This window comes from Sceloporus occidentalis, unplaced genomic scaffold (assembly GCF_023333645.1).
Source record: "Sceloporus occidentalis isolate IW3139 unplaced genomic scaffold, rSceOcc1.0.p SCAF_90, whole genome shotgun sequence".
In the NCBI taxonomy this organism is placed as follows: domain Eukaryota; kingdom Metazoa; phylum Chordata; class Lepidosauria; order Squamata; family Phrynosomatidae; genus Sceloporus; species Sceloporus occidentalis.
In genome coordinates this window covers 3,572,511-3,589,878 of record NW_028317070.1, presented here as the reverse complement: position 1 = coordinate 3,589,878, position 17,368 = coordinate 3,572,511, and the positions used below count along the sequence as shown (strand labels likewise).

General features: G+C 40.6%; 1 protein-coding gene across 1 annotated transcript in view; it reads left to right on the top strand.

The window, feature by feature from the left end:
- The first annotated feature begins 15,975 nt into the window (after window positions 1-15,975).
- LOC149284621 (putative methyltransferase-like protein 24) overlaps window positions 15,976-17,368 on the top strand; it is a 42,870-nt gene continuing 41,477 nt past the window's right edge. Inside the window, exon 1 of the mRNA XM_089496490.1 lies at window positions 15,976-16,266. Within this exon, the coding sequence (XP_089352616.1) occupies window positions 15,976-16,266 (291 nt within the window). The remainder of the gene's footprint in view (window positions 16,267-17,368) is intronic.

The window sequence follows — 17,368 nt, the reverse complement described above, 5'->3', positions numbered from 1 at the left end:
AGACCCAGGAACAGGCTTGGTAACACCAACATATTAAATCTGAACTGATGAATTGTGCCCAAGGCACAAGATTATTTTACAAGTGTTCTATCCCAATAGCACAGAAGTAATCCATTCAGGTTACATATGCAGCCAAAATATAACACAAGCCTATTCTGGATCTCCATGAGCTTAAACATGGAGTGAAAGCTATTAAAATGTTCTGTTGCCCAAATACCTCAAATAATTGAAGCCTAGAAAGCAGTCCACCCCTGATCCATAAATTTGGGGGTGTTTCTCCTGAGTTTTGTAAATTGTTTTACATTTGAACTTGACAGGGATCCAGATGTTGCACAATTGTGCCAAGTACAGCTGGTCATTTCATGTGTGTGAAGCACATCTTTGTATCAGCCTTGTACGTCAATATATTTTCTTTATGAAAGGTTATAATAACTATTGTAGTATGGTACTGTATTGTATGAAGTGCTTAACAACCATAGTCCTCATACTCTCCATGGAGATGTTATTTTTCCTGGACTCTCATTAATACCATGAACAAGGAGTAAACATTAACCCCTTCCGTACTGGCGTTCTCGGACTGCGTCTTCACTTGAAGACCGCAGTTTTATTTAAATATTTTAATTCCGTGCTCGTGATTCGCTTCAAAGTGATCACGTGCACAGAATTGAGGGGGAGCGGCTGCTACCGATCCAGTAGCAGCCGTCCCTCGCGATCCCAGCATCCATAGCGACACTGAATTGCACATCATCGATGACGTACCTGGTACGTCCCGGTCTGTGGGTGACACCCAACCAGGAAGTACCAGGTATGTCATCAGTACGGAAGGGGTTAAATGAAAGAACTGCTTCTGCTGTGAAAATATTTCAACTGTCTGGGCCTTGTGGGCATTAAGCATCAAGGTGGAGACTACCTACCTGTACTCAACACAGTATTATACAATTTCTAATACTTTTACAGAAGAGACATCATCAATATAGGAGCCAAACCTTGGGTAACCTCTAGTTACTGGGGAAAAGTCGTTGGCAAGGCAACATTATTAAACATATGACTGTCATTAGATGAGCATTGCTTGGGACATGTTGTTTTTTGAATACATTCTGCTGCAGAAGCCTGAGGAATCCATATAAAAGAAAACAGAAATGTGCACTCCATATGTCTGTGTATATTCACCAATGCTTCTTTATCGCAGCATAACAGCAATTTGGTATGCAAACTTTTCACACTGTTGCCTCTTTTCATTGCATCCACCCTCACATAAAGTGCCCCCAAACCCTATTACTTGTATTAATATGTTGCTAGACATTTTCATGAGGTTGGGTATAATGTATCACAACTACGATATCCGATATTAGAACATGCCACTGTTGTGAAGAGAAGAGGCTTCTGCGTACTTGGGAGTGATATAACTGGAGGTGATTTTTTTTTCCTCCCATGACAATATTCTTTGTGGTGGTTGTAATGATGATGGTGGTAGTGCTGCCAGTACATGTAGAGGAACCCATGGCATAGCTATACTGCTGCTGCAGAGTGGAAGGAGCAACATTTAATAGAGAAATTATTACAGGAATAGGTGTGGCTTGTCTCTAATGTAACTGTGTCGTTGATAACCATATCCTTTTCCATCTGGGCACAAGGCTGAGTAAGGTCCACACCTGCTGAAAGAGTAGACCTTTACTCTTCTTCCTCACTATGTTCACTGACAGTGCCTTCCTTTTTTTACTTTAGGGAGTGCTGGCAGTGCTTAAAGTAGAGGTAGCACCAGGGGTTGTTGTGGTGGCACTGGTAGTCATGGTTTTATTCTGTGCTCCACCATAAAATAGCTTACAAGCTACCTTCGCATTGGATCCCAGCAGGCCACCAGCACATGACCCCTCAGTGAGTCCTTGGTTGGAGGGTTGGACAAGATTCTAGTACTTGTAGTAGATTGAGGATGTTTGGTGCTGCTGCTGCTGAATGCGTCTCATGGTAGTTCAACTTCTGAGTCCCAGCAAGAAGGCTTCTGCGTACTTGGGAGTGATATAACTGGAGGTGTCACCTGACTACTTTTTTGTACATGCCTGCCGCAACTTCTCCCCCAACCCATAAAAAAATCACCTCTTCCCACAGACATTTCCAAATGGAAAAAAAAACATATACAACATAAATGAGATATTGAGAAATGAACAGAGGCATGTAACACCAAAACAAAGTAACAGAAATGTACCCCATTGCCTTAGGGAAGTCGAGGTGACAATGCCAGATTTTATCACTAATATATATCAACAATTATGATAAGATATAAAGATAATAAAACATGTTTTGAGTTATCCACAAATTATAGGTTTGGCCCAGTAAAATGCCAGAATGTGTCACCAATATTTATCAATGAATATGAGATAAAGATAATAATAAAAATAAATTGTGTTGTCCACAAATTAGAAATTGGCTGGTAGCATAAATGGGCAACTGTCTTAAACAACTCTACTCGGGAACAGATTTAAATGTTTAAACAACAAAGGAAACACAGTAACACTGTGCACAAGCCCAGTAAAATGCCAGAATCTGTGACCAATATTTATCAACAAATATGATAAGATAATTTATGTTTTGGTGGTTTGACTAGTAGCGGAAATGGGCAACTTTCTAAATCTACTAAAGTATACTCAGAAACATAATAGTATTTAATAAACAACTAAAACACACTGTTTGCAAGCATAGGCAAATGCCTAATTTTGCCACAAATATTTTTGTTTTGTGTTGACTTAAAAATAAATTGGGAAAAAGATGTCTGCTGCAGTCCCTCTATAAGTGTATTTAACTGATGTACTCTACAGCTTCTCCAAGCCACCCCACACCAGTACATTTTCTGCACTAAAGTAAACTATTATTAATGAACTTGCAGCGTAGTAGATGAGCAGTGAACATCAATCTCAGCCTCTGTTAAGCTGTCATTGTCATTGACTGATCCACAATCAATCTAATGCTTGTCCCTTTCCCTTGAAACTGTTGATTGGCCAGGTCAATAAAAGAAAAAAAACACAGGTTGTTGGACCCATCAATCACAGCCATAATCATGAATGAGCCCACCCCTTGATTACTGGCTACTACTACTTATCAGTCGTTTATATAGTTTATATCCTACACACAGTCCCTTTCCACTTTGCCTCATAAACAGGGCCGGCCCGACAATGGAGCAGAGTGGGGCAACTGCTCCAGGCGGCACTTTTGAAGGGGCGGTCCTTTTTTTTTTTTTTTTTTTTAAAGCGGAAGAGAGAGAGAGGGGCGCCGAGTAGTTTTCGCTTACCAAGTTGTCAGTACCCGCTCGGCGCCCCTCTCTCTCTCCACTGCGAGCCCTCTAGCTCGGTCTCGGTGCCGGCTTGTAATGATGAGCGCCAGAAGATGACGTCATTTCCGGCGCTCGGCATTACAAGCCGGCACCGAGACCAAACAAGGGGACTCGCCGCAGGACTGCTGAAAGGTAAGTACAAGGGGGGTAGATAATGGGGGGGCGGCAGGGACGGAGGGATAGGCGGTATTTTGTCTTGGGCCGGCCCTGCTCATAAAGGAGCACCAGAATTGGTTGTAATGGCGGTTGCTAAAGTTAGATTTACTATAACAAAATGTGTTGAAATCTAATTGTGTTTAACCAGTGATAAGAAATAGTCAGAAATAAAAGTTTAATTATACAGATTAGTACAATTTATGTGATGCAGGAGGTGCCTAGAGTTAATTTATTATATTAATTAAACATGTGCCAGCATTAAAAGGGTTATATTTTAAAACACTTTATAACCAAGATAAAATCTTTTTTTCCAATAATTCCTTCTTCGGATGGTTAAAGGCACAATCTTTGTCTACAAACAGCCTCACCAATGGTGAATGTGTGTTAAAGTACTTGGCAAGTGCTTCACTATGTATTTCTTAATTTGGGCAGAAAAGAGCTACTTACTTTGATAAAATACTCACTTTGACCTCCGCAAATCCTGTCAAGAGGATGCCTAGAGGGTTCTTATGAACCCCTCATATTTGAGTGCATAAGACACCTAATGCTTTACAGTTAAATATACTTTTCTTATGCATTTGTGTGTTCCTTTATCTTATAGCACTTAGTAGATACCATTGTATCAACATAGGGTAGAAGATGTTTTTTTTATCAATTCTGAAAATGTACTTCCAAAACAGAAACAGGTAACACCCAATATGTGTGTCAAAATCGAGCAACACACTTGTGTGGAGTGGTGCTGCAAAAACACAAGAACAAACTCCCCAATAGCCCAAAAAGACAATCCAACAATAAAAAATAGTGTCTGCGCACCCACAGATAATGAATAAACAATAAAACCAAAAAATCGAAGTAATAAAAACTATAAAAATCCCCTTGAATAAATCATAATATGTATATCAAGGTCCCAACAAGCTCATAAAAGGAACAAAAAAGCTCAGAAGAGGAACAAAAAACACATATAGTATAGTATGTTAATATAAGGCATATAGATTTAACTAGTAAGAAGAGAGACCTTTACAGTAAAAGGGGCATAAACCATCTTCTTAAATCACACAAAAGCCACTTCAACGGATCACATACAGAGACTTAAAACGTTCGAGCATCGATCAGAAGGCAGAAAAAAGGAAGGTGGGTTTACGAAAATAGCTTTAATGTTAAAAGCAAATTTCTTATCTTCAATGCAATCTGAGTCCACTGACAGAATAGTCCATAGCAGCGCTACTACGATAAAAGCCGTGACTGATCTCCAGCAAACTTCTGTAACTCTTTCTCCTCCTTCCCGTGAAGTCAATGTGCACTATGCTTTTCGCTTCTCGCTTTGTCTGGTGCTTGACCTCAAGATCTACCTCCTGACTTATACGTCAACTGACCTAGAAGTTGCAGACCTCAAATTTTCCAATCTTGATTGTAGAATGACCCATAATCCCCCCATATGCATTAGCCCCTTTTCCCTAACCTCCCTATTTGCTGTACAGGAGATTTGTATGGCTCCATAAGTGTTCGCCCCTTTCTCCACACTCCAGCTATTTGCTGAGCAGAAGATGTGTTTGACTTCAGTAAGTGTCTTAAGAGTGGTCTAAAGAGACCCCACCTGGACATACACAGAAACCACGTCTATTAATTTTGGTAAGTGTGTATCAATGATTAACTTAAATATTAAAAAAAGTGTTTAAGAAAAAAAACATTACCTTTGGCATGTTGTCAATTTCTGTAGATCTTGAAATTGACTCCTCCTGATTCCTGATTATGGTCCAGTTCGACAACTTGTTAGGAAATTTTAAAAATTGAAAACAAAAAGACAAGTAAATCAGGAGGTAGGAGACAAGTTACATTTCAGGATTCATCATATCATCAAATATAAAAATATTGTCGAGTTATATATACATATATATTTATTTTAAACTATTTCTAAATACCCCTTATATTAATCACGTTAATAGGTTTCAATTCTATATTTAATATGAGAAGATATTTTTTTCGCCCTTGCTACATTTCAGACATTTTGGGCACATTCTTTAATTTTTTACCTTCTGTTCTCTCTGAATTAATTAGTTTGCATATGTGATGCCAAACAGATGTGACTAAATCTGCCTCGTATTTCAGAATTCAGAAATATGAAGTTAATTACACATTCTTTCTTCATCTTACATTTTGACATTAACATTTTGTCTGTATGCACAAAAATGTATTTGAGGTACATTATCTATATATGTGTATTAGCAGATTTTTTTCTAACTGGTCCATGGTAACTTCTCTATGAGCTGGTTAAATTGAGATCACTGATATCACAGTTACAGTTCTGCCCAGTGGTTATAGCATAACAAAATCAAGCCGAACTATTTGTGGCTATAAATCCTGACACCGAAAAACCAGGACTCCACAACAGAGAGAAAATATGAGATCTTTGCAAAGTAAATGAGAACCGCCAAGATGCTGTTGCACTTCTTAAAGATGACAGATCAGTCAAAAGGGAGACATTGCCAGAGAAGAAAGTATAAATTTGCTTACTTAAAATGAAAACAGTTTCTTATTGGTGCTTCTTAAAGGGAACTTAATGTGTAGTGTTCCCCTGCAAATGCATGGGGGGATTTGTAGCATCCCCCCATATGTACTTTCTCCTCCCACTTATCTTGCATGCACAAGATTGTCACGGAAGCCTCCGTGAGTTGGGGGGCGCCTGGAGGCTGTATTTCCCATTATAGACGGTTGAGCCCTGTATTTAGCACTTTAGATCCCAGTTTCCCACTTCCTCCTGCCTGTCTGACCAATATTATTGGTTCTGATAGCAGGATTGTTTAAGTTGGTGTGGTTTTCTGTTATAACTAATTTGCATATGATCTGCATATTACACTTTACATATGGTGTGATGCATGCTGGTCATAACTCACCTCCAGCCTTTTGAAAGTCTCTTGGAGGCTGGTGGTGATTGTTTCCTTAATAAAGGTAGTTCCTTATACGAGTCCTGTCTTGTTATTGGGGTAAGCCTCAGTGCTGCCCATGTCAGGGTGGTAAAGCACTGTATTGCTATGCTTCTGTGTACTACAGTGCTGCTGAGGTTCCCAAAGAGCTATGTTTCCAGTCGGGGTACAGGTCGTTTTCCGTCACAGTGATCAGCTAAACACAATGCATGTGATATACTCACCTTCAGTTGCTGGCATTGGGAATGCTGTGGATGGGGTCTGTTCAGATGCACAGAAAGTGCTTCCATTGAAATCAAGCAGCCACTCAGTGACAGGAATCGACATGCCATGGAGGGGAGAGAATGTACCACAGTTTTATGTATTCATTATGTTATAAGGTGTGTATATATATGTATATATATATATATATATATATATATATATACCGTACGTATACACTACTGGTAAAGGCTCTTAGATGTGATGACTATTGTAGCTGGAAAAGCTTTTTAATAGAACATCTTCTTAGGTGTACAGCTGTCCTTTAGCAGCAACCATCACTGTATTCCAATGGCACGTTGTGTTCGCTAATCCAAGTTTACATTTAAAGGGCTAATCATTAGGAAATCCTTTCTCAATTATGTTACAGCTAGAAATTTGTTTATTTTCCATGAAAAGTTACCCTAAACTTTTGAACAGTAGTATATGTAATTTTGGCTATAGCCTTTTTGCTTTTGAGCTAAGATTTATATGCTTCAGAGTGATAAATTGTGTTTATTAAATGAACTGTTGGTGAATTTGTTGTGTGCGTCCTTTGTCCTAGCTGTGTGTTTTCCATACTTTGGGTTGAGGGAATATTCTCTTTAAATAATGACTCTGGGTGGAAGCACTGTCAATTTTATCATATCATATATATCATCTCTCCCATGCAGAGGCCATTGCTCCTGAATATATTTCAGTATTTTCCAGAAAAAAAACATATGCAAATAGGAGAAGGAGCAACAACGCTAACATGAAGATTTAGGTCCACAACTATATTTTCTCTCTATATATGTTTTACTTGTAATCCTACATACACCCAAGGTGTGTCTGAAGATAGAAATGCTTTAGGTAGCATAATCACCATGACTGGATCTTTTCTGTTCTCAATGTGTAGGTTTTCTATGCAGTCACTTTTAGTGAATATGCATTTGACTGTAGTGAATAGTATGTATTACTTATGTTGTCTCTCGAATATGTTTTACATATGTGTCAATGGAAGTATTTGTAAATGTTTAGGTGGATAACCTATCTGTGATCCCCAGCTGAACGGAAAAATATTCTTATTTTAGGGGCAACAAGTTGATTTTTCTGCATAAAAAGAATGTCGAGCCTTACTTTCATGTACTAGACATTTGCTTTTTAACATTGAGGCTCTATATGTTGTCTGAGACATTTAGATGCCTTAAAGCCAATAAACATGCCTTCCCTATAATTAGAAAAAGGTTGGGGGCATTGTTTTCTTCATAAAAAAAACCCCACTGTAATGTTGCTGGTATTTCATTATTATTGACCACCTTTCAATATACATTATAATTACCACATTTGCTCGATTATAAGACGACCCCCCAAAATCTGAATAATAATTTATGAAAAAAAGAAAAAGCCTGAATATAAGAGGACCCTATAAAAAAAAAGTTTTACCAGTAAATGTTAATTCAAGTAAACTATGTGAACAATTGTTTGTTAATAAAAGCTACAGTGGAGAAAAATATTTTGTTTTTATTTCCTTTTTTTAAAAAAAGTGGCATTAAGGGGGTTAAAAGGCATTTCATAGAACACTCTGCCTCCAGAAATGCCTTATGCCCCCCATTTAACAATCCCCCGCCCCCCCCCCAAACTTACCAGTGCTTCTGACTCCCCTGTCATGCAGCCGGGGCAGCGTGTAGACAACTTACGCTGCAGCCGGAAGGAGGTGTGGCTAGCAGCGGGGGTTGTCTGCGTCCATCGCGCAGACCTTCCCCAACTGTCAGAGAAAATTCCCCGCACCGGTGCCAGCATGACAGGGGAGACAGGAGGATCCAGGTCCCCTGCAGCTGCGGGGGAACTGGATCTTAGTCGTCTCATAGTCAGACCTATTTGAGGTCTGATTATAAGACGAGGGGTATTTTTCAGAGCATTTGCTCAAAAAAAAAAAAACCTTGTCTAATAATCAAGCAAATACGGTATATACCAATTGAATGCTGACTATGCACGATGGCCAAGCTTAATGGAGGCTAATTACTTACAAAATGACAAAGGTCTCAGAGGCACAGGCCACCTTCCATATGTGTGCCACTTTTCACCCAATTGGCAATTTTCCTAAGTGCCACTGTTTTGGGAGTTCACCAAGGAGGACAACAAGGAAGGACAAAGAGGAACCTGGAGGCTCCCTGCAATCAATATGCCACTAAATTGTCATCAAGTGCTGCCTACTGCTTATTGTGTTTGCTCCACCACCACTCCATTCCCATCATCATCTGTCTCCAGTTACCATGCTCACAATCCTCTTGTTCCTCTTTTCACTTTCCTCTATTATAAGTAAAACAGTTATCTCTCTCCAGCCACCAGCACCTCCACACTATGTCTGTATTGCACCATCATTACTTTCTTCTCCCCTTCTCTCATCCCAAGCACTTCTCAATTTCACCTTCTCCCTTTCTCCCACCTCCCCTCACTCCCAGCAATCTCTCTGCTCACACAAGTCCCATTCCCACCTCCTCTCACTCTATCTTCTGCTTCTTTTAGCAGCTGGGCATATTTTCCCAAATCCTGGCCCTCCTGTGGTGCTATCTTTCCCATCCTCTAACATTCAAAATTTCAGAAACTTCAATAATTTGGTCCACATACCCCAACTGAAACCTGGCTAACCTCTTGTAACCCCGCTTCTCCTGCTGCTCTCTCCTATGGTGGCCTCCACCTCACACTCCTCGATCTGATGACAGGAAGGGTAGTGGGGTAGGCCTCCTACTCTCCTCAACCTGTACTTGTCAACCTGTTCCCTCTGCTCCATCTCCTCATTTGAAGTCCATGCTATCCGAATATCCAATCCCATCTCCTTACGCATAGCTGTTATATACTGTCCCCCTGGCCTGGCTAACATCTTTCTTGACCACTTCTCCTCATGGCTGCCTCTCTTTCGCTCTTCTGATATTTCTTCTAATCCTTGGGGACTTCAACATCCCAGTTGACACCACATTAAGTCCCATGGCTTCAAAATGTATTTCTATTACCTCCTCTTCCGATCTCACAAAACATATTAACTCCCCTTCTCATGATGATGGTCACACCCTGGACCTTATTTTTTCTAGCATGTGCTCTCACTAACTTCTCTAATTCCCCTTCCCCCTCTCTGAACACCACTTCCTTTCCTGCTCTCTAACCTTGCCTCCTACTCACTCCCCTGCACCCTATCCTCGCCTAACCAGACCTCAGCTCTATTAACCTTCAGAAGTTCTCAACCACTTTACTCCCTCTCCTCTATCCTATATCTAACATACCGTGCCCTAACAACACTACCTTCCTTTATAACTCCACTCTCACATCTTGAGGATGTAGCCCCAGTTTCTACTCGCTCCTCACAACGCTCACGTTTCCAACCCTGGCACACGACTGTAACACGACACCTTTGACGTTGTTCCCGCACTGCTGAGTGTAGTTGGTTAAAGTCTCATTACATGGCTGACTTTCTGCAGTACAAATTTATGCTACGTTCCTACTACTCTGCTCTCAACCTTGCTAAAGAAACCTACTTCACCTCCCTCATCTCCTCCCTGTCTCATAACCCTAAACGACTCTTTGGCACTTTCAATTGCCTTCTTCAACCTACTACCCCTTCCACTAACCTTAATGCCTCTGACTTTGCCACATTCTTCAATAATAAAATTGATAATATCAGATATGACATTTCTGTACAGTCACCACCCTGCCCTCACCCTCCCTCTGACTATGCGCCCTTCTACCCACTGACCTCTTCTCCCTTCACTACATTACATCAATTCTCTTCTGTCACTGAAGAGGAGGTACGTTCTCTTCTTCTTTCCTCTTGTCCAACCACATGCCCCCTTGACCCGATCTCTTCCCATTTCACCCAGTCTCTTTCATCTACTCTTGTCCCTACTCTAGCTCACATTTTCAACCTCTCGCTCACTACTGGATCTGTCCCATCTTCCTTCAAGCATGCTACTATTACTCCAATCTTGAAAAAGCCCTCCCTTGACCCGACTGATCTTTCCAATTACCGTCCCATCTCTCTACTTCCTCTTACCTCTAAGCTTCTTGAAAGAATTGTTTAAACACAATGAACTAAATTTCTTGATTCTTACTCCCTACTTGACCCTCTTTAATCTGGTTTTTGCCCTCAACGCTTTACTGAGACAGCCCTTACCAAAGTTACAAATGACCTACTAACTGCCAAATCCAAGGGCCACTACTTCATGCTAATCCTACTGGACCATTCTCCTGCTTTTGACACTGTGGATCACCCTCTTCTGCTCTTCTCCTTCAAACTCTTCATGCTCACTGCTCTCTCCTTGTTCACTTCCGCTGTCTTGGTGTCACCCTTGACTCTGACCTTTTGTTCACCCCCACATTCAGTCTGTCTCTAAAAACTTACCGCCCACATTCAGTCTCCATCTTAAAAACATTGCCCACATCCGTCCCTTCTTAACACACCATGCCACTAAGGCTCTCGTCCATGCCCTTATTATCTCCCGCCTTGATTATTGTAACTCTGTCTTAGCTGGTCTCCCTCTTAACCGTCTCACCCCTCTACAATCCACCATGAATGCTGCTGCCAGACTTATCTTCCTCTCCCATCGCTTCACTAACACCTCTCCCCTCTGTCAGTCTCTTCACTGGCTGCCTGTGCGCTTCAGGATTCATTTCGAAATCCTTACTCTTACTTTCAAAGCCCTTCACAGCAGTCCCTCTACCTACATCTCATCACTCATCTCTAAATACACTCTACACCGGTCTCTCTGCTCATCCAATGATCTCCTTCTATCCTCTCCTTTGATTTTTAGCTCTCATGCGCGCTTACAAGATTTCTCAAGGGCTGCCCCTATCCACTGGAATGCTCTCCCCCAGTCTATCCGCCTTTCTCTGTGCCTTTATTCCTTAAAAAAAATCCCTCAATACCTACTTCTTTAAGGATGCTTACAACATTGGACATTAACGCCCTCCCATATTCCTTTAGCTCACCTTTCCTAGTCCCTCTCTTGCAATGCTTTTACTAGTGTGACTGGTCCATCCCTAATGACGGCACTCTTTCCTATTGTATTGTTTAAGCAGGGCCCTCCTCACCTGTTGTCTCTGTAAGTCAAATTGATATGTTACATACTACTTGTTTTGTCCTGTCCACCCATTGTACAGTGCTACGGAATTTGATGGCGCTATATAAAACAATAAATAATAATAATAATAATAATAAAAGAGAATAACCACTAGTGGGAGTCTTAGTACAGAACTATATCCAGATTCAGCTCTACAACCATACAAATATTTATTTAATTTTCTACATAAACCATTTGAATATGTGTCCCTTTACTGAGAGGGTGGTAGAGAAATGGTGGGAACAGCCTCTCTGCAGTAGTAGCAGAGGCTAATACAGCAAGAGAATTTAAACATGCTTGGGATACGCATAAGACATAAAGTCTTTCCATCAGCTGTAACTCACAGGAGGATGAGGAAGGTATCCTGGTGGTGGTTTGAATTTACCTTGGCAAGGAAGGACATCCCACTTCTTCCACCAAATGTGATTGAGAACCGTACTCAGACTGAGTAGAAATCCTCCTTGCCCTAAATGCTTAAATGCTCAAGGGATTAACCCTTTATATCCCACCAAGCACTAGCCGAGACTTAGTGTAGGAATAAAACAGAACTCAGTTTATATAAAACATAACAGATATTTATACACCAAACATGATAGGATTAGGGGTTTAATCCCATCAACTACCAGACAGCCCGGCACCTCCATACAGTTCTATGGCCAGCAATGCCCACCTGACAAAGAGTCACTATTTCAGGGTGATCCCAAGGGAGCAGTGTCAATCCCGTGGTACCAATGAAGAGCTGATCTAGTTTTCAGAGAGCTTAAACTGACATGCAAATAAAAGGTCAAGAATGTGGCAACTGCTGTTTTAACAGTGATAAATGTAAGATTTGGGACATAAAAATTGCAAGGCTGAATATGGCAATGACTTTTCTGTCAGTGGCAACAGAAGCAAGGAGTAATTATTTCCGAGGATTTAAATGTGAGCATGCAATAATTTAAAACGTAGGAAACATGAAGCAGGCTTCTGGGTTATATAAGGGCATTAGTAGCAAGAATGGAGGTAGCTATACCACTTTGCCTCACCTAGAGTATTGTGTACAACTCTGGAAACCTCATCTGCAGAAGGATATTGACATTTTGGAGAGAGTTCATTGGAAGGCTACAAACATAGTAAATGGTTTGCAGGATAAAAATGATCAAGAGATGTCAGTGTGTATAACTCAGAGGAAGGGAGATGCAGCAGAAATAATTTTAACAAAGTTTAGTAGAGAAGTAAGCCTAAAATTAGGAGTCATTTTGCAAAAATATGTCATAATTTAAAACTAGGGTCAGTTTTAGATTTAATGTAAGGAAGTTTTTTTTACTGAGAGGGTGGTAGAGAAATGGTGGGAACAGCCTCTCCGCAGTAGTAGCAGAGGCTAATACAGCAAGAGAATTTAAACATGCTTGGGATACGCATAAGACATTCTGAAAAACAAGACCAAAGACTGATTATGGTCAGGATAAAACTGCAGACTAAATGCACTGAATAGCTCTTATCTGCCATCAAAATATATTTAAAATATGTGCTCTGTTGATCCCAGAAAAAGTGTTTTTGCAGAAGACAGATCTATTCCAACAACTGAAATGTTGAACGTTAGGAATTCAGACCCTGTTTTGAATAGTGACTAGTTGATTAGAGAGAAATATTTAATCCTATTAATATTTTTGTTTTATATAGCGCCACCATATTCCGTAGCGCTGTACAATGAGTAGATAGACGATAACAAATAGTATATAACAATCTGACTTGTGCAACCATTAAGAAATTCATTACATTAATTAAATTAAAGGAGTTGTGGGAAACAACCACTAATTAACATGCTACATTTTTTTTTAAGGTTCGCTACTGCGAGTAATATCTTGAAAAGGCCTTTGTTAGTATAGGCAGCTCTGGAATCTGGTTCTTCCAACAGGTGGAATTCTTTCACTTATGGGACCAGACAAAAACAGATCTGTTCATTAGAAAGTCCCCGGAGTAATGCTATCTTTGTTTTGTATACTTAAGCATAGAGTAGACAGGTTTAGGAAAGACAGAATTACTCCTGACCCTTATATTCCCACACTACAGGTGTCCTTTGTGTACAGATGCCTGGGGCACACACTATACGTACAAAATTGCTGTATTTTTTTAAGACAAATCATGGGCCGGGCTGAAACCAAAAACTCTTTCGCCATTTAGTGTAGTCTAAGCCGAATCCCACTTTTGAATGCTAATTCTACGTGTTAGTAACTTAATACTATTGATCAGACTGCGTGAATTGGTATTACAGACAGGTATGCATTAACTAGAGGTCAGTGCAGTGAGGCTAGGCAGAATCTAGACATTTCAAAATCTAGTTTGCCTATCTTTTGACAATTTCTATCCATTCAACAGAGGGTGCTTACCCATCAATTCCATAAATTCCGATCATAACTCAACAACATATAATTAGCAGTCCCTCATATGTGAAAGAGCCCTGCAATTCCCTGCTCTATAAAAGGGAAATGCCACAAAGCACTATAAAAATAGCAAATATCTCAAGTCAAAGGAAATTTGTATTTTTCACATTCTTAACTTTTATGGAGCTCAAATTAATATTTGCTGAATTACCGGTAAATAAAATCTTTATTTTTTTCTCCAAAACCTTAAGATAAGGTTGTTTGTGTGTTTTTAGTATTCCATATAAAATATGCATTTGTAGAGAAAAGTGATATTGCTATAGATGAAAAATTCAGTAATGAGAAACTCAGGCTACATGTCCCTAAAATGTTTGCCCCTGACCTGTGTCAGGGCTTTAGAGGTCTTGGGGGCGCATCAATCCGTGACAGATTAGCTCAGAGATGACATATAGTGAGCGAATAAGCAGACTATGTGCACTTTGCTGACACGCTGCATGCCAATGCTTGTATACTGTGGGGTCTCTTCATATGTATATTATGTTTTGCAGAAGAGTATGCTATTTTTTTTTTTCACTTGGTTTCACGTTCAACTGTAAAATAAGTGATTTATTTAAAAAGCGGATTTTTCTGTTTAAGTAATTAGTGACAGTGCTGAGTTATGTTATTTTGGGAGTCTGGAGCTGAAAATGCCGATGGCAGGCAGTTTCGGAAAAGATGCAGGCACACAGTATACTTGTCACCGGACTGTCACGTTTCTACAACATGCAGCAGGAACATTATCAAGGGGTAGCCTACCAAACCAGGCCAGAACCGGCCATCTGGCACACTGGGCAAAAATCCAGCGGGCCACTAGCCAACAGCGCCACACACTCACTAATTGGGTACTGGAGTGTGCTGCCACATGCTACATTAGTTCTAAAACCTAGCATGTGGCTGCGCATATGCAGAATTAATGTGCCAGGACTTCCCCATCATCGCCAGTTCGGCCCTGTACCGAACCATCGCTCCTCCAATAACATCTAACACTCCCGACCCCCCATTTGTGTGCCAATCTATGTCTCCAACACAAAAGTTAAGGCAGACTATCAGGGCAAATATATACATTCACATAAATATAAGCGGAATATGTTTACATTTTTCATTTAATAATTTGTTTTAAGCTATGTGGCTTTCCTGGTATTGCGCAACCCCTAACACTTTTGTTTTGTGCCGCATTTCTGGAGACACAGATAAAATTACGAGTCCATGACCTGTCAATAGCTATTAATGCAATTGTTGGTTAAAATTCTAAATATTTAGTTTTAAGAAACTCATTTATAAATACATTTCATGCCCTTTAAATATGTTTATTGCTGTAATACACTCATACACACTAAACATTAATGAAGAGACATACAGTGCTACTGATGGCGCTATATAAAACAATTTATATATATATGTATACAGTATCTATCTCTCTAGTATATATGACTATAGGCTGTAATGTTTTTTTTATTGTCTGCTCTTAAGGCCCGGGCTGTGAAGGACACAGAGCTGGAGATAGGGTTACATGGGACTGGAGGAGCAGCCGGAGAACGGCACGGGGAGGAGAGTTAGCAGAGAGGGGGAGGCTCCTACACCCTAATCAGCTGCATAACACTACTCTCCTTGGTAACTTTTAACTCCAGCCCCAGACTGGTGTCACCTCTAAGATATGCAGCCCTCCTGCCCTGCATGCATGGCTGCTCTTCTCATCACTCATTAACTGGAAGGGGGAAGCTGCGGCTGCGGCACAGGCTTTGGGACACTTTTTCAGCAGCTGTCTGGGACCCTGAGCGAGCTCGGTCCATGCAGCGACTCCCTTCTTCCCTCGGACAGACCCAGGTCCTGGCCAGAGGATGCTAAGGAGGGACTTCAGGCTGCGCTGGAGAGGCTGTACCCTCCGGCTGCTCGCCCTTTGCCTGGCTGCCTTCCTCTGCACTCACCTGACTGCAGAGCTGAAGCGTAGGTCATGGCTCCTGGCCGAGGTGCCAGTGCAGGTACAGACCACCTTTAAGGAGCCCTTGGGAGAAGAACAAAGCAGGATAGTAGAAGAAGTACCCAGCAGGAGGCAAGTGATTTATGTGAGGAGAAGCAGAAAAGGAAGACAGGCTGACAGCTCTGTGGTGCACAGAAGAGACACCAAAAAGGTCAGTAGTACTTACAAGGAGCCAGCACCCAGTGGAACAGTCTCCTTAACGTCACTGGTGTAAAAACTAGATAATTGATCACTTATGTATGAAAAACCTCTACTTTAGTGAAATGAATGTATGCGCCATGAGGACCTATTCCTTATACTTAGCATTCGCATTGGCTGTTAGAGTTGGCACAGACAGGGTAGACAGCGGCAAACAGCGTCTGGTGCATGTGGGGAAGATTACCTGTGTGTCTTCAAGCAATCTTAGCAGGCCAGGGCTTGAGGATATACATGCTTGAAGGTAGGTGAGTCAGTCTGCGGTTTAATCAGTAACTCTGACTCACCTCTGTTCAGGGTTGAATTTCCCAGTAGGTGAGGCTGGCACATATTTATAACATGCCTGGAAGGTAGGCAATGCAGGTTTGCTCGTCATCTCCTCTGGGTGCCAACACCTAGTTTTGTGTTACATGGAGCCAATTTCCATGTTCTCATGTGTCCAATGGTTTACTCATCACCTTCATGCTACTGGATTAGTGTTTGGGCTAAGAATTTAGCCAACCTAAAGCGTAAAATAATAAGGTATTGTTTTCCCCAAAAATATATGTATCTTTACAAATTCTCTCCTAGGCCATTGGTAAATTTTTTATTCATTATTGCATTTGTGCCTTGGATATAATTTGTTGACTCTTAATAAAAAAAAGGTAATAATAAAAAAATAATAATCATCATTTAGTAAAATAGTGGCCCAGCTTCTTTAATTGTTGATATTCTTGTAGATTGCATATAACCTGGAAGATGTTGAAATGGGCCGAACACCATAAAGTATATGGGTGTGGGGACCAATATTGGCAATCTTAAATGTGGGTGGTAAAGTCTGGACTAGGTCTTCCAAAAATAAATGAATAAATAAATAAAGCATTTGTTGATTTTAACAGCAGCATTCAAAACAGCATTATAATACTATTATAGTAACCCATCATTTATTCACTGGAGTCAAGCTATCAGACAGTTTCAAATCAGTGGTCATGCCATCAGACGCTTTTTCTTAAGATTAGCAAAATGTGCCTTAGACCTGGAAATGTGATAATAATCATATAATGTTACAATTTTTAGTG